This window comes from Aegilops tauschii, chromosome 4 (assembly GCF_002575655.3).
Source record: "Aegilops tauschii subsp. strangulata cultivar AL8/78 chromosome 4, Aet v6.0, whole genome shotgun sequence".
Classification (NCBI taxonomy): domain Eukaryota; kingdom Viridiplantae; phylum Streptophyta; class Magnoliopsida; order Poales; family Poaceae; genus Aegilops; species Aegilops tauschii.
The window spans coordinates 492,395,996-492,417,163 of record NC_053038.3 but is presented as its reverse complement, the minus strand read 5'-3'; the positions used below and the strand labels follow the sequence as shown (position 1 = coordinate 492,417,163).

The window sequence follows — 21,168 nt, the reverse complement described above, 5'->3', positions numbered from 1 at the left end:
CCTCCCGCCGAGCTCCAGCCCTAGATCGACTCGCCGTCGTTGGGCTTCACATCCAACCGCTGCCGCCCCCTCCCCCCTGACATGTAGCCGCGGTCCTCGCCAATCCCATACCCGTCCCTGCTGCCGTCGGGGACCCATCTCCGGGCTCCCTGCTGTCGCCGGGGATCCGTCTCCCCTGCTGCCGCCGGGGTTCCATAGCTGGGCTCCCTGCTGCCGGCGGGGTTCCATTGCCGGGCTCCTGCCGCCGCCGGAGCTCTATCTCTGGGCTCCTGCTGCCGCGAGACCTCTGCTCTGCTGCTGTCGGACCCCTGCTCTGCTGCTGCCGGAGCTCCATCTCCGGGCCTGTTGCTGCCGGACGTCTGCTCTGCTGCTGCTGGAGCTCCCATCTCCGGGCCTGCTACTGCCGGACCTCTGCAGTGCGGCTGCCGGATCTCTGCTCTGCTGCTGTCAGGCTCCATCTCTGCTCCACTCCGGCAGCTCCGCCTCTGTGCCCCGAGTAAGCATCAACTCCTCCCTAGATTACCTTCTCTGTATCTGGATCATATGCAGTTGTTTGTGACAGTAGACAACTGGACAAGAATGTGTATTTGTTGCTTGAATGGTTATTGTTTTGTACTTCTATGCCCACAAACCATATGTCGGGGTACGTAGGGTGTATGTCCACAAGCAAACTGTCGGCGTAGGTAGGGTGTATACTGTCTGAAAAAGTGTCGGCAAGTGAACTTCTGTCGGCAATGCCTTTCCCCACAGCAAGTCCTCCGACTGTTTTCTCTTTTGTCAGCATATGTGTTAGCGACAAGCTATGTGTCGGCAAAGGTACCCTATGCCAACAGATTTATGTGTCGCCGAAACCTGACCGTGGTGTAGTGACTGCCGCCGTCCATAAGGACTCGGGTGAGATGGTATCCGTTGATTATTGGGTCTAGCACCAAGGAGCTGATCCTCCGTGCCGGATACTAGTCAGGTGATCCCTGCGGTCGAAAGTGATCGGGCAGGCCGACCAAGGGTTGAAATTGGGGGTGATGGGCTCCACGGCGCATACGTCTCGGAGTGCGCGTTTGCTCCTCCTCTTCGTTACATGAATCATGTTCACTGTTTTGACCTCTGGTGGGAATTTTTTCTGTCCCTCAGTGTTTTGCTGGCGAGGCTCATCCTCATCTTCACTTGGTGTCTTCCTCCCCTTGTGTTCGGCGTTTAGCTTGCCGGCCTGCTTGAAGACCCAGCATTCTCTCTTGGTGTGATTTGTAGGTTTATCGGAGGTGCCATGAATCTGACATAATCTGTCTAGAATCTTGTTTAGGCTGGACGGTCCATCTCTGCTGCCTTTAAATGGCTTTTTCCGTTGACCGGGTTGAGAGCCCCTGAATCCGGCGTTTACCGCCGTGTTGTCTGGGCTGTCTTCATTGCTTTGACGCTTGCTTTTATGGCGTCGCGGTTTCCCATTACCATCCCTGACTTCGGATGTGCCTGGGTCGCTGGTGTCGCTACGGGCCAGCCAACTATCTTCGCCCGCGCAAAAGCGGGTCATAAGGCTTGTTAAGGCTGCCATTGTCCTCGATTTTTCCTGGCGGAGGTGTCTGGCGAGCCATTCGTCCCGGACACTGTGTTTGAAAGCCGCTAAGGATTCGGCGTCCGGGCAGTTGACAATTTGGTTCTTTTTAGTGAGGAATCTGTTCCAAAGCTTTCGGGCTGACTCTCCGGGCTGTTGAATTATATGACTTAAATCGTCTGCATCCGGAGGTCGGACATAGGTCCCTTGAAAATTAGCCCTAAAAGCATCCTCAAGCTCTTCCCAACTTCCAATTGAGTTTTCGGGGAGGCTCTTCAGTCAGTGCTGAGCTGGTCCTTTCAACTTGAGGGGCAAGTATTTGATGGCGTGGAGATCATCTCCACGAGCCATATGGATATGAAGGACAAAGTCCTCAATCCAGACCCCAGGGTCTGTCGTTCCGTCGTATGCCTCTATGTTCACGGGTTTGAATCCCTCTGGAAATTCGCGATCCAGCACCTCATCGGTGAAGCATAGGGGGTGCGCGGCACCCCTGTATTTGGATGTGTCATGGCGTTCTGACGGTTGTAGTGTTCGGTTTTGATTCTGTGCCGGAGCGCGCTTCCTAGATCCGTAGATGGACCTGGTCATACCGACATCGTTAGCCGCCCTATCGCGGCCACGGGGTGGTCGATCCAGCTGATCGGCCATTTTATTTTCCGGCTGTATAGGCTCTAAAGCCTCGTCATCGAATTCAGGCAGCAGCTTGCGCTTTGGATAGCTCTTTGTGTGGCGACTGCCACCGTACTTTTCTTCAGTGTCAAGCACTTTGTTCCATCCACTGTTGAGTGTGTTTTGCGCGGCCTTGAGCCTTTGCTTCTGCTTCTTTAGACTCCTCGCGGTGGCAATAAGCCTTTTGTGGAGGTTCTCTTGCTCCAAGTGCCTTTCCGGGATGATGTGTGCATCGTCGTCTAGACTGTTCTCCTCTCCGGAGACAGGGTGATTATCTTTACCCTCAGCATCGCCGTGGTCGGACAGCGGCTCCGTACTATGTTCGCCGTCCGCTGGCTCATCCTGCTCTGTTGCTTGGTCCATGTGGTCGTCGTTTCCTTCGGAGTCGACCGGGGTATTATTCTTTCTTGCGGTGTTATTGCTGTTTTTGCCGAGGCGGGGTTTGGAGCGGCGCCTACGTCGTCGCTTGGTTTGCTTCTCGAGGGAACTATCCTTCGCTGCATCCTTCCGTTCCTCGTCATTGTTTTCTTTGGGTGTATCCACCATGTATATATCGTGTGATGAAGTGGTTGTCCAGCGCCCTGTGGGCGGTGGTTCCTGTTCCTCTCCTGCATCGTCGTCCATACCGTCGATGTCTTCGGAGTCGAAATCAAGCATGTCGGTTAAATCGTCGACAGTGGCTATTAAGTGGGTGGTGGGTGGGGAACGAATTTCTTCGTCGTCCGCTTCCCACTCGAGCCGGACATAGTTCGGCCAAGGGTCTCTTGACAAGGAGAGAGACCTTAATGAATCTAGCATGTCGCCTAAGGGAGAGTGCTGGAAAATATCCGCGGAGGTAAACTCCATGATCGGTGCCCAATCAGATTCGATAGGCACGGACGCAAGCGGTTCGGAGCCCGTGGCCGGGGACGAATCCGAGGGTTCGGCAACACAGGTCTCATAAGAGGTGAAGTCAGTATTCGGCTCTATCGCCGTTGAGTGTGCGGCCTCCGTGGCGGGGTCCATCCACCCGTCCTCGGACGACGCGATCTGTTCCGGCTTGAGGGCTGGAGTAGCTACAGGTGTGATCTCCTGAACACCGTCCGATGGCAGAGCTAAGTCATGCTCATCGTGACTGTGCGGCGCACCTGACATGGGCTTGAATCCGTCGAAGATCAAGTCTCCGCGGATGTCGGCAGTATAGTTTAAGCTTCCAAACCTGACCTGATAGCCAGGGGCGTAGCTCTCGATCTGCTCCAGATGGCCAAGCGAGTTGGCCCGCAGTACGAAGCCGCCGAATACGAAGATCTGTCCGGGGAGGAAAACCTCACCCTGGATCACATCGTTGCCGATGATCGAAGGGGCCATCAAGCCTTTATGGTGACGGCACAGTGGAACTCTCAATGAAAGCACCAATGTCGGTGTCAAAACCGGCGGATCTCGGGTAGGGGGTCCCGAACTTTGCGTCTAAGGCGGATGGTAACAGGAGGCGGGGGACACAATGTTTACCCAAGTTCGGGCCCTCTCGATGGAGGTAATACCCTACTTCCTGCTTGATTGATCTTGATGATATGAGTATTACAAGAGTTGATCTACCACGAGATCGTAGAGGCTAAACCCTAGAAGCTAGCCTATGATTCTGATTGTTCTTGTCCTACGGACTAAACCCTCCGGTTTATATAGACACCGGAGGGGGCTAGGGTTACACAGAGTCGGTTACAAGGGAGGAGATCTACATATCCGAACTGCCAAGCTTGCCTTCCACGCAAAGGAGAGTCCCATCCGGACACGGGACGAAGTCTTCAATCTTGTATCTTCATAGTCCAACAGTCCGGCCAAAGTATATAGTCCGGCTGTCCGAGGACCCCCTAATTCAGGACTCCCTCATCCATTCTCATATAACTTGTTCTGTTTTATCGAGATTTTTTTATAACTTGATAGGTGATCGCAAAAAGAATATAACTATTTTACGAAAAAACTTTCGATATATTCATCTTCAATTATAGGAGTACAATGAACATTAGAAATAATAAAAATTGTATTCAGATCCGTACACCACCTGCTAGCGACGACTACAAGCACTGAAGCGAACCGAAGTCGCGCTGCCGTCATCGTCCCTCCCTTATCGGAGCCGGGCAAACTTGTTGTAGTAGACAGTTGGGAAGTCATCATGCAAAGGCCCCGTAGGACCAGCGCACCATGACAGCAACCGCCACTGATGAAGAATGCGGAGATCAGAATGATCCAACCTGAAGACACACGAACGTAGACGAATGATGAACAGGTCCGAGCAAATCCACCAAATACAGATCTGTTAGAGACACACCTCCACACGCTCATCGATAATGCTAGACACACCACCGGAATGGGGACTAGGCGGGGAGAATCTTATTCCATCTTCAGAGAGCCGCCGCCATCTCGCCTTCTTGAGAAGGACACAAACCCTAACAAATCTCGAAGACACGTCACCACTTGTCCGGACTGTTAACGGTTTATCGGATCCAAACCCGCACCCGATAGCTTAATGGCGACCCGTTATGGTGGATGCTAACGAAAACACTTTCATGGCGCGCTATTTATCGTCATGGAAGTGGACCCTTCCATGATGATAATTTGAGTATTGTCATGGAGCACTTCTACGACAGCACATGTATGACTATCTTGATTTTGTCATAAAACCATCACGGTACATGCATGTCAGAAAACGTGACCTACTATGATAAATATGTATCATCACGGAAGTGTTTTTTTTGTAGTGTTAGTATCGATCGGAAATAAGAAGTTAACAACTTAGTGGGATGCATCACCTCTATTTTACTTTATCTCATGATTACTTGGTGAAGTCTATGAAACTAGTGATCCAGGTATGAAGTAGAGCAAGTTCTCTTCGTGGTAAAAATGAAAATGGAACCAGAAAGCTACAAGAATTGTGTAAATAACCCAAAGTTAAATTTGAACAATCAAGCGTATCTTGTCAAGTCACACCTATAAAACGGAAAATAAAAGATTCATTGACATAGGATAGGCTTGACTCTTCAAGAAAAGGGAAATAAATAATGTTTTCATTAAAAAGACAAAGACCAAGGGAATTAGTTCAACTGAAAGAATGGAGTAATTATCCCTTAAAGTTGAAGAGCGTCTTCTTAATGATGGATAATAACGTGTGGAAGCCTTTATGCTCATCGATTAAGGCAAATATATGGTAGTACACAAGAGAGCTGATCATATAATGCAAATTCTGAAATTTCATGATGGACTCATGCATTTTCAACCATCCGCATCTCATAATAAAGATGACCTCTTTCTTACAAGCTGCGGCATTTGCTCGGGGACGAACAAACCTCTATGCTTGGGGGAGTTGATGAGTCCAAATTGCGTGATTATTTTGCTACTGTTTTTATGCCTACGATCAGTAGGCTTTGTGAAATTTTACCGCGTTTGCACACTTCATTTTGTCGTTTTTCTTAGGTAACACTTTTCTTGATCCAATAATGTTTTATGGAAGAAATCCTAGAAAATGGTAGTGAAATAACGTATTTAAAGTAATGATCACCTACCATAAACGAATCAAGGAAAAAGGGCAAAGAAACAGTCGTCGCCGAGCCTCCAGTGCAAAAGACGATGTTCCATACGACCGCACCGGCTCGTACGGGTGGTGGTATGGAGTATCGCCGCTAGGTCAACGATATTCACCCCATGAAGACGGATTGTGGATCAGACGTCCAGAGACACCAGAAACTCGTCCAGAAGCAGGAACCCTAGCCACCGGAGTGATGCGGAGGGTGGAATCGGCGACAAGGAGGCCACCGCCTCCACCACCCTCACTGGGAAGGCTTCAACAGCATCCCCACTGTCATCGTCATCATCATCATTCGCATTCCCCTCATTGTAATCTCGGGAACCCTAAGGGGGATAATTTGTGTGTTACATGTGTGATTCATTCGTGTCCTTTATCCTCGGTGTTATGATGTTTGTTGCCTTCATGAGTGAGTAGTCCCCTTAGTTCTCAGCGATATGGACGAACCCTAGTGTCTAATAGATCATTGATATTAGGATTTAATATCCTCTTTGCATGTTCATGTTAATGATCTTCTTGACGTTGAGTGAAGTCGACCATCCAATACATGCCAATTTTAGATGGAAGGTTATTACTGTTGGTGAACCCTGTGGTTGCGGAGGTGGGTGCATGACAAGACTCATCTCCCTTCGTAGCAGATCGTTGCCACAGGGGCTAAACCAGATACCACCTATATATAGGCTGCGTCCATGGGGACCTCTTTCCCCTTAATCACCGATTGGTAACCGGAGTGGGGAAGAACGGTGGTGGTGTATGTGATACGAAGCCGCCGAGCGTATGCACATATCTGTACCGGCTTTGCTCACAAATAGAAACATGTAAAGTGGCTTAGGAATCCGAAGTAGTATTGTGTTTAGGCACCGCTATAGATGCACACTATAGGGGGTTTCGGACTCCCTGGGACGCTTAGTCCCATTTGTCTAAAGTCTATTATTTACAATTGTCGTTAGTTACTTTTATTCAAATATTCACCTATACGCTTGCCACATTATTTCCATTATGGCACTTCTGCTTTGGATCGCTCACAACTTGCAGGCATACTATTTGCAACATGCAAAAGACGAAAGATTGATTCATGTGCTTCCTATGGGATCGACACTCTTCCTATGCGATCAACCAAATACAGTGCGTACATGCGTTGCTACGACGCAGAGAGAGAATATGCAGGCAAACAATCAACATGTAGATGATGTTTTTTTTTATCTAACCAGGCCCTAGCGGGACAAGTATGCAAAGTGACTAAAAACAGTGCGAGCAACCAAACACATCCCCGTAACTCTCACAGTCACACAAACCCAGCACGTCATGGATCAAATTCAATACCAGGAGATAAAAGCCCCTGGCGGCCGCAGGTAGTACTCATGAACAACGGCACACATTCGTGGTGCCCAAAAAAACCTTGTACACATGCGACCTGCTAGACCCGCTTCTACAGTTCTAGTGAAGATAAGCACAAGAAATAAAAAAATCTCGGAAACCCTCACATCTCATCTTAAATTCTCAGAGCTAGTAATACCAAATTCAACGCAGATCAGAGAGTAGGACAATGACACGACAGTGATTCCCCCGTAGCTCTTTCGTTTCGCGAGGGCTCTGATCATGTATAGCGAGCCATAAACAATATGACAGGCATGTTTTGGGTGCCCACAACACACACAAGTTGTGGAACAGTACGTACATGACTGGGCACAGAGCAGGTTAGAGCAAACCTCCACATCATCATAAATTCTGAGGAGCCACTAGATTCAGCATGTCTGTTTAGGGTTCGGGCTACTTGCCAATAAAAAAATTGATTTACTAGCATAAATTCCAGAATGCCATGACATTTCTTCTTTGATTTCAATCCACTGTTCATAACAGAAGCATGTGGCCCGGACTCTTTTTTTTTTGATAAAAGGAGGGCTGTCACCCCTTCCGATTTTCATCAAGGAAAGCCATGATGTTTGAAACTACAATGAAAAAAAGAGAAAAACGACTGACTGCTCCCAGCTCCAGCAAATCCCAGGAGGGAAATGTTTTAGAACTGGGCGAGGGCCCGGACTCATTAACTTGGCTGTTCCTCATGATCTGTTCTTGTCTCGTTTTATCTCAGGAGATGCTTGTTCATTTGCTGCTATATAATACTCCCTCTGTTCGGAATTACTTGTCGCAGAAATGAATGTATCCAGACGTATTTTAGTTCCATATACATTCATTTCCAAGACAAATAATTCCGAACGGAGGGAGTACCATGCATATTCGTCTCACGAGGGCAGCGCTGCAAATGCAAAGTCTCGCCGAGACAAGACCGGTCACCCTTTTCATGAGCTTGATCTCTTGGTAAGCAGCCCCCGCCGGACCATCATAAGCCGGGAAAGACCCATTTGTGGTACGTACTAATACTATATTTGTGCGGTTGTGCGCATGAGATAAGATCCGGTTGAGGGTGGCGCGCATAAAAAATGGGCTATGTCAAAGCAATATCCCCCGAGCCTCCATCCATGAACCAGTAGCGTCCGTCAACTACACGAACGAGCGACGAGGCCGCGCGCTACGAGCGCCACCATATACGTACGTATATATTAGTGGATCGGGCCATTAGCATAAGATCTCCATGCAATGCATGCATGTCGGATAGTACATCTCGAAATAGTCTTTCGCCCCGCTTTATCTCGGATGCACCTAGTAGCCACATAGACAGGCCAAATCATCGCTTGCTAAAAGAACTGAGCTAGTAGTAGTACTGGCATCTCTTGATGTGCCTCGTTGAAATTCAAACCGACCATTAACTTTCCCCGATCAGAGGAACCGGTCCGGATCCGATCGTTAGTTCGGCGACGGGCGACTTGATCCCGTCTGTTTAAGCACTACTAGTAGCAGATCACTCATCACATGGACGGACCGCTGCTAATAATTAATAGTATACCTGCCTGCTGTGCATATACAAGTCCTGGTAAAAGTAGCAGCCACACAAATGCAGTCAACGCTTCGTTTGACTTGACTCGCTCAGGCCCGTAGCCGTACTCCACTGGATCTGGCTGGAACGCCCGCTTCGCCGGAGCTGCCCGGTCAGACTTCTCCACGCACGCACGACCGACCATGGGCAGTCAAACTTCGGATGCCACGTCGACGTCCACGTTGTCGGTCGCATGCGGACGTGCGTGTGCAGGTCGTCGCAACTTGCGTGGTACAGTACGAGACTACTCCGTACAGGCGAGTAGAAGTGCACCACGTATACGTGCCGGGCCCGTTTACCTGCAGTAACGGAACCGTGCACGCTTTGGCTATACGTGCGCATGCAGCAGGCTGCACGTCGATGCCGTGCAGGTTTTATAATGTAGGAGTATACTGTAACTACCTTACAATTAATAACCATGGATGGATGCTTCGAAATGAAGCATGGAGGAAGCCCGACGTCACACAGTTCGATCGCCCGATCCCTCGTTTTTCCCGGCCGGGGAAGAGACAAGAGAAACAGAGTTTTGCCCTTTTCGATCGTCTGGTCTGTCCCAACAGACTCCCCGTCCTCATTAATCAAGTCCAAAACAGGAATACATGCAGCGATACTGTATGCTTGTCAAATTAGCAATCACTATCACGTCAACCGGGGGCGATTAACAATGGCCCCTCCGTATGAAAAACTAACTCGATGGGAGCACCAGGCTAGCCATCGTACACGCACGTCCCGGCCGGTGAATGTTTCGACCGTCCGGGTACGAGTCTGACCCGCTCGAAGGTGCCACGCCCCTGCCTGCCGGGCGCCGGCGACCTGATCCACCACCACCCGACGCGCGGCTCGCCAGCGGGAACAGTCAGTCGCGCGCGTGGACGGCGAGTCTCGCCTCTACCAACGTGTGGCTACGTGTAACCGTGCTCCGTAAAACCGTGTTCGTTTTACCTTACCTTTCTCGCGCGCGCGCGCGCACACACGTCGCCGCCAATACATGTTTCGCGTCATTTTCTCCACGCAATAACTTTGGCGCGAAGGGGTCTCCGATCGAGCGGCATCAAATCAATCAACCCAACAAAAGTGATCCGACGTCACACAATTCGATCCCCCAAGAAACGGGGCAGCTCGTTTGCCGTTTTCTTGCCGGTCCCAACGAACTCTCCGTCCTAATTTAACGTCAGTTTTTTTTTCTCCGCCCGCGTTGATGATCCCGATAACCAGCAAGCTAGCCAGACGCGTCGGTTTTTGTCCTGCCTAGCTAGGAGTATCTCCAAGTAACCTACCTACGCGGGACAAAACTATGGCCAGATATAGATATACTAGTCAAACGATGGCAACAAGAAAAAAAACTAGTCAAGAATAATACTACGGATTCCCTAAAGAAAAAAATAGAAAAAAATACTACTAGTTTTTTTAGGCAAAAAAAAATACTACTAGTAAAGTGACCGTCCCCGTCAAAAAATACTACGGGACCGACCGGGTGTTCCCCCTTGCCCCGGCCCGGTGCCGGCCGAGCACCCAGAGCGCCATCGCTGGATCAACCACCCCGTCCAACCTCGCGCTAGGAAACATAGGTCGTTTCAGCCGAAACCCGCCACTCGACATTCGTATCAGCTCTAGGCAGGTCTCCCGCTCCGCAGCGCCGCTGCCGAGCCACCCGGCCGGCGCGCAGGCGCGCACGCACGCGGTTTGACCCGGCCGCCGGGCGCCCGGCCGATAAAAGGCCCCGCGCGGCAGCTCCCTCCCACCCGGTTGCCACGCACACACTTCGCCACAGCAGCAACAAGCTAGACACACAACGTACCTGCGTACGTACGCTTTCCTTCTCCTTGCTTGCTCCGGCCGGCCGGCCACGTAGAATAGATACCTGGCCAGGTAGGTACCTCGTTGGCTCAGACGATCGGTGGTTGGGCTCGGGCGCGCGCCTGTCCGGCTGAGGTGGCCGCCGTTCGCTCCGGCCAAGGAAAGAGGTTGCGCTCAGGACGGGCGGCGGGGAGCCATGGCGGAGGACTACGAGTACCCCCCGGCGCGGACGCTGCCGGAGACGCCGTCCTGGGCGGTGGCGCTCGTCTTCGCCGTCATGATCATCGTGTCCGTCCTCCTGGAGCACGCGCTCCACAAGCTCGGCCATGTAAGTTCCCTCACTCCTGCAACAAGAAAAAAAAAAGCCTCAACCAGAATCAGCAGCTCAGCTCATGGCTTCCTCTGCTCCCTTGGTGCACCTGCAGTGGTTCCACAAGCGGCACAAGAACGCGCTGGCGGAGGCGCTGGAGAAGATCAAAGCGGAGCTGATGCTGGTGGGGTTCATCTCGCTGCTGCTCGCCGTGACGCAGGACCCAATCTCCGGGATATGCATCTCCGAGAAGGCCGCCAGCATCATGCGGCCCTGCAGCCTGCCCCCTGGTTCCGTCAAGAGCAAGTACAAAGACTACTACTGCGCCAAAAAGGTGAGCCTGCTACAAGCTACTCCCGGAGCCGGCCGGGAAAAACACAAACAGATTCCGGCGGCCGGCCGGAGTTTCTTCTTGTTTCCTTCCTGATTGGCTTGGCCTAATTGGTGTGTGTTTTTCTGACAGGGCAAGGTGTCGCTAATGTCCACGGGCAGCTTGCACCAGCTCCACATATTCATCTTCGTGCTCGCCGTCTTCCATGTCACCTACAGCGTCATCATCATGGCTCTAAGCCGTCTCAAAGTGAGTCTGTCAGGCCTACCTGTTCATGCTTCGGTAAAGCAATAAAACTGCTTGCTACCAATCCCTAATCTGCTCCCTCAGGCATAATATTGTTCCTTCTTTCCTGCTGCAGATGAGGACATGGAAGAAATGGGAGACAGAGACCGCCTCCTTGGAATACCAGTTCGCAAATGGTCAGACAATTTCCGAAATGAAACCTGACTGATGCATTTACAAACGCACGCACGCAGGCATGATCAGAGTCAGTGAACTGATGATATGTTTTCTCTCTCTTTCCCGTGCCTCCAGATCCTGCGCGGTTCCGCTTCACGCACCAGACGTCGTTCGTGAAGCGTCACCTGGGCCTCTCCAGCACCCCCGGCATCAGATGGGTGGTGGCCTTCTTCAGGCAGTTCTTCAGGTCGGTCACCAAGGTGGACTACCTCACCCTGAGGGCAGGCTTCATCAACGTACGTACCAAAACAAATCCTCTCCCTCTAGCTCCGCCATTGCTGCGACGCTTCTGAAATATGTACCGTTCCGACACCAGCGATCTCATGTCTTCTCTTTCCACGATTCTGTGCAGGCGCATTTGTCGCATAACAGCAAGTTCGACTTCCACAAGTACATCAAGAGGTCCATGGAGGACGACTTCAAAGTCGTCGTTGGCATCAGGTAGGTTACATTCCATGGATAGGATTATAAAATTGCCGTCAGGCTCCATATGATATTGCTTAGGTTCCACATGATACAATACTATCAGTTTGCTGCGTCATGGTCTTTGCCCCTGCTGGTCTTCCTTGCGTGATCTTGACACATTTGGCCTCTTTTCGCAGCCTCCCGCTGTGGTGTGTGGCGATCCTCACCCTCTTCCTTGATATTGATGGTATGGACCTTGCTAAAACACTTGTAATTTGTCTCGTAACCACCGTTCATTTTCTAACCTTCCTTTCCCCTTCTTTCTGCTGGCAGGGATCGGCACGCTCACCTGGATTTCTTTCATCCCTCTCGTCGTAAGTGCGAATTTCTCCGCCGAAAGCAACAGCCAGCCCCATTTGATTGCAATGCGAAACCACACCTTAATTGAAAATGTCATTGTCTGTCTTGTCTTTCTCAGATCCTCTTGTGTGTTGGAACCAAGCTGGAGATGATCATCATGGAGATGGCCCTGGAGATTCAGGACCGGGCGAGCGTCATCAAGGGGGCGCCCGTGGTTGAGCCCAGCAACAAGTTCTTCTGGTTCCACCGCCCCGACTGGGTCCTCTTCTTCATACACCTGACGCTGTTCCAGAATGCGTTTCAGATGGCACATTTCGTCTGGACAGTGGTATGTACCAGTAATTGGCAGTTCAGTTACGGATGCAAGGCACCACGTGCTGCTGCTGATGAACTGCGCTGACGGAGATTTACTTGTGTCGCAGGCCACGCCCGGCTTGAAGAAATGTTTCCATATGCACATCGGGCTGAGCATCATGAAGGTCGTGCTGGGGCTGGCTCTTCAGTTCCTCTGCAGCTATATCACCTTCCCCCTCTACGCGCTCGTCACACAGGTAATAAAGCCGTTGATGAAGATGTCTGAACAATTGCTCTGGGAGAGGAGAAACAGCACCCTTAATCATGTAATCGGTGTGATGGGTTGCAGATGGGATCGAACATGAAGAGGTCCATCTTCGACGAGCAGACGGCCAAGGCGCTGACCAACTGGCGGAACACCGCCAAGGAGAAGAAGAAGGTCCGAGACACGGACATGCTGATGGCGCAGATGATCGGCGACGCAACGCCCAGCCGAGGCACGTCCCCGATGCCTAGCCGGGGCTCATCGCCAGTGCACCTGCTTCACAAGGGCATGGGACGGTCCGACGATCCCCAGAGCGCGCCGACCTCGCCAAGGACCATGGAGGAGGCTAGGGACATGTACCCGGTTGTGGTGGCGCATCCCGTGCACAGACTAAATCCTGCTGACAGGCGGAGGTCGGTCTCTTCGTCGGCACTCGATGCCGACATCCCCAGCGCAGATTTTTCCTTCAGCCAGGGATGAGACAAGTTTATGTATTGATGTTAGTCCAATGTATAGCCAACATAGGATGTCATGATTCGTACAATAAGAAATACAAATTTTTACCGAGTCAAAAATTTAACCTGCTAAGCACAAACAAAAACCCTCTCATCTATGTAAAAATACCAAATGGCAATCAGTCTCATAACATAAGAAATAGCTCTGAAGAAAATAATCTTTAGCCCCCAAAAGGTAAATGAGTGCCACTAATGTAATACACATGTCAAGCTACTGGAAGGCACCAGTACTTTGACTCAACTGGAAATCTAACCAAAAGTACATTGCTTTTTGGGAAGAAACAATCTATAGTATAACCTGCGTAAATCATTAAAGGAAAAAAGGTATTCATCATCCATAGGCTAGTCAGCTTTGACACGAACTCTTCTCTTGTGAGCAACTATGAGGATCAGTGATACTAGCATGCCAATCACATGCCCAGCAATTGCACCATAAGTGACACATATTGGCCATTCCTAAGAAAGACACACACAAAAAAAAACAGAATCACGAATTGCAAAAGCAAGGTGGGGACAATAAGACCAGACGGTAAATTGTAAGGCATAGAAAAGGAAGTCTCATCCATGTGCCACTAAATACTTCATTGAAAATAGAATGCATGGAAAAATGGGGGTGGTAATATAGACTAGTTCCAACAGCAGCATTCAACACACGAGAGAGCATCAGACAAACTAATGCATTTGTATCACCGCTCTCAATAGTTAGTCCACGAGCTAGTCTTTAAGTTATCATGTTACCTACTGGATATGCATAAACATCTCTACATGATCCCGTCTTTCATGATACTCGTTCGGTCGTCCCATATGTATTCAAAAAGTTGCAGTCAGTATCTTTACCTGCCAAGGCCTCTCCCAGTCAAGGGGCATAGGCCAAGCACCAAGCCATGCTCCTATTACAGCTCCATGAGAAGGCGCAGAGATCATGTAGTCCGCAACATTGGATGATGTGCCATAACTGACATACAAAAACACAAATCATCAGTAAGTACAGGAGAATAATAATAATAACTCTATGGAATAAACTCCTCGCAATAGGCACTTAGTTAGGATTCAGGAATATACATAGAATGAGAAAGCACATTCTGCCAATCCACTTTGGATGCTCCAAAGACACATGCTGCTGGAACAAACTGCAATGAGCATTTAGCTGGTCAGGCCTCAGTTATGCAAGTACATTGTGGTATATCATAATTGGTGAGAACTGAGAAGTATCAGCACAAGACTACCAAATCTGATAGCATTTCAGTTGTCAATCTTAATTTGCTGAAGTTCTCAGTCAAGAAAGTAAAGCACAGGAAATGCCAGTTCTCAGTCAAGAAAAGTAAAGCACAGGAAATGCCAGTTCTCAGTCAAGAAAAGTAAAGCACAGGAAATGCCACTTACAGTGAACAGGGACATAAGACATGACCAATAGGTTGTCGCTATCCAGTACCTAAAAATGTGAAGATCTCGTCAGATAAGGCATTAGTTTTTGATGAAGGACAAGACATTGTTGGTATGTGTCTTTTATGTTTCAATTGACATATCCTTGTGCAATCCCGTCGGACAGGTATTACAAAGAACTAATGTTCAACAAACATGGTAAATGGTTATTTGAGTCATGACTCCTGAATTCCTGATTAACAATCATATGCGACCTTGTCAGTGGGACCTTACTTGATTCCAACAGGCGCGCCAAGAACAATTGCACCAAATGCATTTAGGAATGCCCCTGGCAGAGAGAAGCATGTATCATAAGGATAAATAAATGAAAAGCAGAAAGACGGGCAGGTCCTAAAATAACTCTGCTTGGCCTCTTGCTATCCCAAAGAGCAAATCGACATACATTACTAAGTCATGAGAACTAGCTAATGGCTCAAATCCAGCATTGAGGTTTTTCAACGCGTGATATCGTACTAGCACCCGTATTCTTCACACTGGATAGAAGCCGCTCCTTGCGCAAACGCAACGGATCAATGTGCAAAGGCAGCAAGGAGAACAAACCTATGGGCAAGCCAAGCAATCCCCGTGCAGCGGCCTTAAGGAACTGCAATCGAAGAAACACAATCACCTTATCACTGAACAAAATATATGAAGTTGGTACGGAAACGGGAAGAAACAGTTGATGCAACAAACCGAGCAGCGTTTGGGATCTCGCCGGAGCAGACTGAACACCACGATGACAAGCGGCGCCTCACAGACCTACAGAAAAAGCATCCATCCGGGTGAGAAGACACGTGGGAAGCGTTGTTGGGGTGAGAAGTGGGGAAGGGAGCTTACCACGAGGAGGCGGAGGGCGTGGGCGGGGTCGGAGAGGAGCGCGCCGCGGCCGGCGAGGGAGTGGGCGGCCGCGAGGCCCGCGAGGCAGAGCGCGTGGGCGAGCACGGCGGTGAAGGCGCTGACCTGGGTGACCTCCGCGCCCATGGCGGGGCCGCGCGTGGAGATTCTAGTCCGTCTACGAGGTGGGGTTGTTGGTGCTGACCGACGGCGAGCTAGGTCGTGGTAGCCAAGGAGAAGCGATGAGGCCGTGCGCTGACTCTATCTCCCGCGGCGAGGCCTACAGCGGCGCGCGACAGAGGCTGGGCAGCGCCGCCGCACCGGGGGGTCGGAGATGGGAGCGACGCCGGCGGAGGTAGCGATGCGAGAGAGGGGGAGAGATGGCGAACCGGTGGAGCCGGACCGGGTAGCCAGTCGGAAGTCGCAGCAAAGTGGTCCGGTCGCACCACCCAAAGTCTCGGCCACACGTCACACTCTTCTCTTCTCCCACGGGCACACGGGTCCGACCGAGCCCGACGAGGGTTTAAAGCCTTTCTTGCTCAGGTCCAACCCCATCTCGCCGCGAAACCAACGCCCGCGACGCGATCTGGCCGCCGAGCATGGCGACGCCGCTCCGCCTCGCCGCGCTCCTCCTCGTCCTCGTCGCGGCCTTCGCCTCCGCCGCGCGCGCCGATCTCGTCGTCTCCAGGGCGGATCGGAAGGTCAGTGGCCTCCCCACTCCCCACTCCCCACTCCCCCCGCCCGCTCCTCAGATCTCAGGAGGTCTCGGATCTGATGGTCTTGTGCGATCTTCTCTCGCGTTTTGCAGGTTGATTTGACTTCGCACATCGTCCGTGTCCTCACTTCGCTCAAGGTATGCTGTTGCGCTCTTCTCCTGCAGTGGGAATCTAAATTTAATCACGCAGCTCACTGTTGCGACCTGTTAAGGTACCCTAGCCGTGATGATTTCGAATGCGTAACTTATGTAACTTGTCACGTTGGACTGATTAACATGCTGCGACGTTTTCATGCAATTGGCATTTCATGAGAATGCAGTCACTGTCTCACTGGTCACCAGTTCCCCAAATCTAACCAACATAATCGAGACATCTTCATCCCTGTGGCTTGTGCATCTTGCAAGTTTTTTTTACCAGTATATAGTAAACGCTCGCTGAATTTTGTTTCATCTATAGGTGTCACTGTGTTTACAAAACGGGTACTCTAGTTCTAAAATCTGGAAGTAGCATTCACTAAAACCATTCTATTGCTAAGTGCGCATGTTTCTTGCAAGTGGTATCCTATATTGGAGGGCTTTGTACGTGCGCATTTGTTATGTTGGAATGCTTGTGTGTTTGTTATGTCGGAATGCTGCTGTTACTTATATACCCCTATTGATTTCAGGTTGAAAATGCCGGCTCGGAGCCTGTCTCTAAAGTCTTGCTGGCTTTCCCCAACATCCAAGCAAAAAACCTGGCAGCGATCAGAGCATTCGGTACTGAGGGAAAAGTGAAGGGTCTCAGTAGTGTTCTTCCGATTGAAGTTGTTGAGCCTTCTGGTGTTCCCCCAGAACTAACCTTCTTTTCAGCATCGCTACACAAACCTTTGCAAAAGGGGAAGATTCTTCACTTAGATGTCTTGACCGTATTTACACACTTTCTCCAGCCATTCCCAGAAGAGATCACCCAAGCCGATTCGCAGCTTGTTGTCTTTCAGGATAGCTCTCACTACCTTTCTCCTTACCCTGTTAAGGTCCAGACACTTAGTATCAGATTACCTGGTGGAAGGGTTGAATCGTACACAAAATATGGAAACACAAAACTTGTCGATTCCGAGCTTAAATATGGACCGTATGAAGATGTTCCCCCGTTTTCCTACAACCCTATTATTGTGCACTTTGAGAACAACAACCCATTTGCAGTTGCAAAGGAACTTATAAGGGAGATTGAGATATCTCACTGGGGCAATGTACAGATTACAGAACATTACAACATTGTTCATGGTGGTGCCAGACTGAAGGGCGAATTCTCCAGGTTTGTCTCCGTTCTAAATTGCTGTTTTAAGTAGCTCAACTTGTACGTGAGTTGAGAAGTCATGTCCAGAAATAACTAATTCTGTGTTTCTATTTGTAGGCTTGACTACCAGTCTAGACCTTATGCAAGAGGGGTTTCATCATTTAGGCATCTCATTGCTAGATTGCCTGCAAGGGCCCACTCTATTTATTACAGAGATGAAATCGGTAATATTTCAACATCACACTTATGGAGTGATTCTAAGAAGGTACTGCTGCTATTTATTTCATTTGTTATGGCTAAATTTCCCAACAAAAGCGCAACGCATGTATGTTGAATGCTTTTACATGTCCAACAATCTTATTGCAGACCCAACTGGAAATTGAACCGAGGTTTCCCTTGTTTGGTGGTTGGCAAACAACCTTTACCATTGGTTATGGTTTACCTCTTCAAGACTTTGTTTTCAGTGCTGATGGAAAGAGATTTCTCAATATCACATTTGGTTCTCCAATGGAGGAGATTCTCATTGAAAAGCTCATTGTAAAGGTATGTGGTCAGTTGCATCAAACCAGTATCATCAGGAATATGGGTTTTTATTTCCCCCCTTTTCTTTGACCTATTGAGTTCCACTGTTCCAGACCTAATTTCCATATCATTTGACTATTTCTTTGGTATATTGACATAAAATCTGTACTTATTTAGAAAGCCCCAAGCTCTAGATCCTCTTAACACACACGAAAACATCAATTTGGCCATGTTTCCCTGAACTTGGCATCAATCACTATTGATTTTATCTGCGCAGGCGCTTCCAGTAATATGAATAGTTTCACATTACTTCCCTCTTACACTTGTATATATCTTTCTTTTCGGGCAGGTGGTTCTACCTGAAGGTTCAAAGGATATTGATGTTTCAGCTCCATTTCCAACAAATCAATGGCAAGAGGTGGTCCCTCATTGGACGATAGATAACTGAATAACTAGCTCATCCTATTCATCATTGTAACAAAAGTGATGTGTGGTGCAGGTGAAGTATTCACACCTTGACATTGCTGGAAGGCCAGTTCTTGTCTTGGAGAAGCCTGATGTTATTCCAGAGCATAATTTGCATTTCCAGGTTTGTCTTCAGAACTATTGTTGTGCCAGTAGTTTGCACACTTGCACGATGAAAATTGTGAACTGTGCAAATTATTGGTCAAACTGAATAAATAATCTGTAAAAGGATTATGAGACTAGTTCTTATCACATGAAACAATACTTAAAGCTGCTAGTTATCAACAATGCTTTCTGCGAGTTGTTTGTGTATACTGATACCTAAGCAGTGTTTTATGTGAAGTTGTGAACTGTAGCTAACTTTTTTTTTCCTTTGCGCAGGTGTACTACAAATTCAATAACATCTCGTTGCTCATAGAGCCGATGATGTTGATTACTGGCTTCTTCCTCCTGTTTGTTGCATGTATTGCCTACATGCACACTGACATGTCAATCTCTAAGAACTCTCCTTCTTATCTGGCAAAGCTGCAATGGGATGAGGTACAATTACTTTAAGCCTCAAACCTCTCCAAATTATTTGGATCAAGGACTCAGGAAAAATATACCCCCTCCGTCCCAAAATAAGTATCTCAACTTTAGTACTCCCTCTGTTCACTTATATAAGACGTTTAAGCCTGTTCAGACAGTGCTCTAAACAGTTCAAAACCAGCTGTCTAAACTGCCTTATAAAAATGAACGGAGGGAGTATAACTTTGTACTAAAGTTGAGACACTTATTTTCGGACAGAGGAAGTACAAAGTTAACTTATAACTCAGAAGGTGACAAATATTTGTGGAGCAATGTAATAACTTGTAACCATCAAAGCATTGAAGGACTGGATGATTTCCCAAAAGGTTGTTTAGTCTAGTTCCACTGCTGTGATATTTGTTATGGTGGCATTGGGATTTGAGGGCCATGCTGCAGGCAGGGTTATTATTCTAAGAAATGTTTAGGGAAGTGCCAAACTACTTTCTGAATCACTAGCACAGAACCTTTATGATGGAATAAATAAAATGAACTGTAATAAAACTCGACTGAACAGTTCAGGGTGCTAGAGTGGCAAGGCCAGTTTGATAAGTTAACTGGAACTGAACATCAAGTTTTTTAAAATATAAAGAAAACAAGCATCTAGTTGAAAAGCCATGGAAAATATTATTATTGCAGATCAAATTTGAACCTAAGGATTAATAGGTAGGAGACATGACCACTTCCTAAACCGGATTGACCTTAAGTTTATGTGTTGGAATAATGAATAATGTTTTTTTCCGTGTAAATAAAGAGTTTGTGGTCATCTTTGTGCAGTTTTTTCTGTACTGTTTTGATCATATAACTTTAGTATCGTGCAGTGCTGATTTCTGATGGCTCTTTTGTTCTCCTGGTGCAGGTGCAAGCCACTGTTCAGCAAATCCAGGGTATCTTTCACCAGTGCTTAGCTGTTCATGATAAGCTAGAGACATCATTGCACGATTTGTCTAGGACTGGAGACGCTAAATCTTGCAAAGCAGCTCGTAAAGCCGCTGATGCACAGTTTAAGGAATTAGCGAAAGAGCTGAAGCCGCTGTTGCTATCTGTACAGTCATCCCCTCAGTCTTATCAGATATGGCCAAAGGTTTGCTCAACAAACTTCTGCAACCGCATTTATGTTGTATATTAAGAAAATGAAATTGAGAAACATATTTGTCCTTGCCATGTCGTGCAAATCTAAATCTTGACTGCCTTTCTGCATTTGTTCTGATTGCCAAAAATAAATCATTACTTTCTGTGCATTGCTGCTGCAGCTAGATGACTTGGTTGCGAAGGAGAGGGAGTTGCAGGACAAGCTCATGGCGAGGCATGCCACCGTGGTTGACAGCGTCGAGAAGAAGCAGCGCGGGCAAGACATAGAAAACCGGATTTCATCCCAGCAGCAGAAGATCGCTGCATTGAGGCAAGAGGTCGAATCTCTCCTAGAGTACCTTAGTGAGATATGAGCGAATCCGGTTTCATCCTATATCATTAGTGATTAGACTGAAGGTCATCTGCACTATATGTGAAGATGTTGGTAAACCCATTATCCTAGTTCCTGAGGCTAGGTTTTGAATAGACCGTGTAACATGATATAAGCACCGTAATCATTTTGGAACTGATTAACCTTTTTGCATCATGATAAAAAGAAATCATGGGGGACCGCCCCCTTGGGACTCCTTTTGCTAAAGTGGTAGTAACTGTTCCGGATTAGTGGTGCATTTGCATCTGTGCAGTTATCATTGTACTGATGCATTTTTGTGATTCCCGTCGTTGCCGTGGCGGCCAAAACGACAGGGGTTCCGCATAAATGGAAGTTATGGTACTCGGTTCCCTTTGAAACAGGGCGTGCTTTTTGGCAGGAACGTCACTCTTGCACCATCATGATTTTCAGGCCATTAAAGAGAGCAAGTGGTGAGTGGTTTGTAGATTCTCTTTTC

The 21,168-nt window shown here is 48.6% G+C and overlaps 3 protein-coding genes across 3 annotated transcripts in view; 2 read left to right on the top strand and 1 right to left on the bottom strand.

Annotated features, from left to right (window-relative positions):
• LOC109783813 (protein MLO) overlaps window positions 1-13,511 on the top strand; it is an 86,978-nt gene extending 73,467 nt beyond the window's left edge. Inside the window, exons 2-12 of the mRNA XM_073497303.1 lie at window positions 10,281-10,837; window positions 10,935-11,153; window positions 11,283-11,399; window positions 11,512-11,572; window positions 11,688-11,848; window positions 11,965-12,053; window positions 12,215-12,264; window positions 12,351-12,391; window positions 12,496-12,705; window positions 12,800-12,928; window positions 13,021-13,511. Coding sequence (XP_073353404.1) covers window positions 10,706-10,837; window positions 10,935-11,153; window positions 11,283-11,399; window positions 11,512-11,572; window positions 11,688-11,848; window positions 11,965-12,053; window positions 12,215-12,264; window positions 12,351-12,391; window positions 12,496-12,705; window positions 12,800-12,928; window positions 13,021-13,416 — 1,605 coding nt within the window. The 5' untranslated portion in view covers window positions 10,281-10,705 and the 3' untranslated portion in view covers window positions 13,417-13,511. The remainder of the gene's footprint in view (window positions 1-10,280; window positions 10,838-10,934; window positions 11,154-11,282; window positions 11,400-11,511; window positions 11,573-11,687; window positions 11,849-11,964; window positions 12,054-12,214; window positions 12,265-12,350; window positions 12,392-12,495; window positions 12,706-12,799; window positions 12,929-13,020) is intronic.
• Window positions 13,512-13,591: 80 nt separating this feature from the next.
• Window positions 13,592-15,983, bottom strand: LOC109783814 (uncharacterized). The gene is made up of 8 exons (XM_020342413.4): window positions 15,711-15,983; window positions 15,567-15,632; window positions 15,435-15,477; window positions 15,108-15,162; window positions 14,835-14,883; window positions 14,514-14,581; window positions 14,289-14,406; window positions 13,592-13,907 (listed from the first exon to the last, which is right to left on the bottom strand). Exons 1-8 carry the CDS (start codon window positions 15,852-15,854, stop codon window positions 13,794-13,796), a joined length of 657 nt encoding a protein of 218 aa, XP_020198002.1. The 5' UTR covers window positions 15,855-15,983; the 3' UTR covers window positions 13,592-13,793.
• Window positions 15,984-16,122: 139 nt separating this feature from the next.
• Window positions 16,123-20,918, top strand: LOC109783812 (dolichyl-diphosphooligosaccharide--protein glycosyltransferase subunit 1A). The gene is made up of 10 exons (XM_020342411.3): window positions 16,123-16,408; window positions 16,516-16,560; window positions 17,088-17,716; window positions 17,816-17,963; window positions 18,065-18,241; window positions 18,570-18,638; window positions 18,720-18,809; window positions 19,067-19,225; window positions 20,109-20,333; window positions 20,503-20,918. Exons 1-10 carry the CDS (start codon window positions 16,307-16,309, stop codon window positions 20,692-20,694), a joined length of 1,836 nt encoding a protein of 611 aa, XP_020198000.1. The 5' UTR covers window positions 16,123-16,306; the 3' UTR covers window positions 20,695-20,918.
• The last annotated feature ends 250 nt before the right edge of the window (window positions 20,919-21,168 follow it).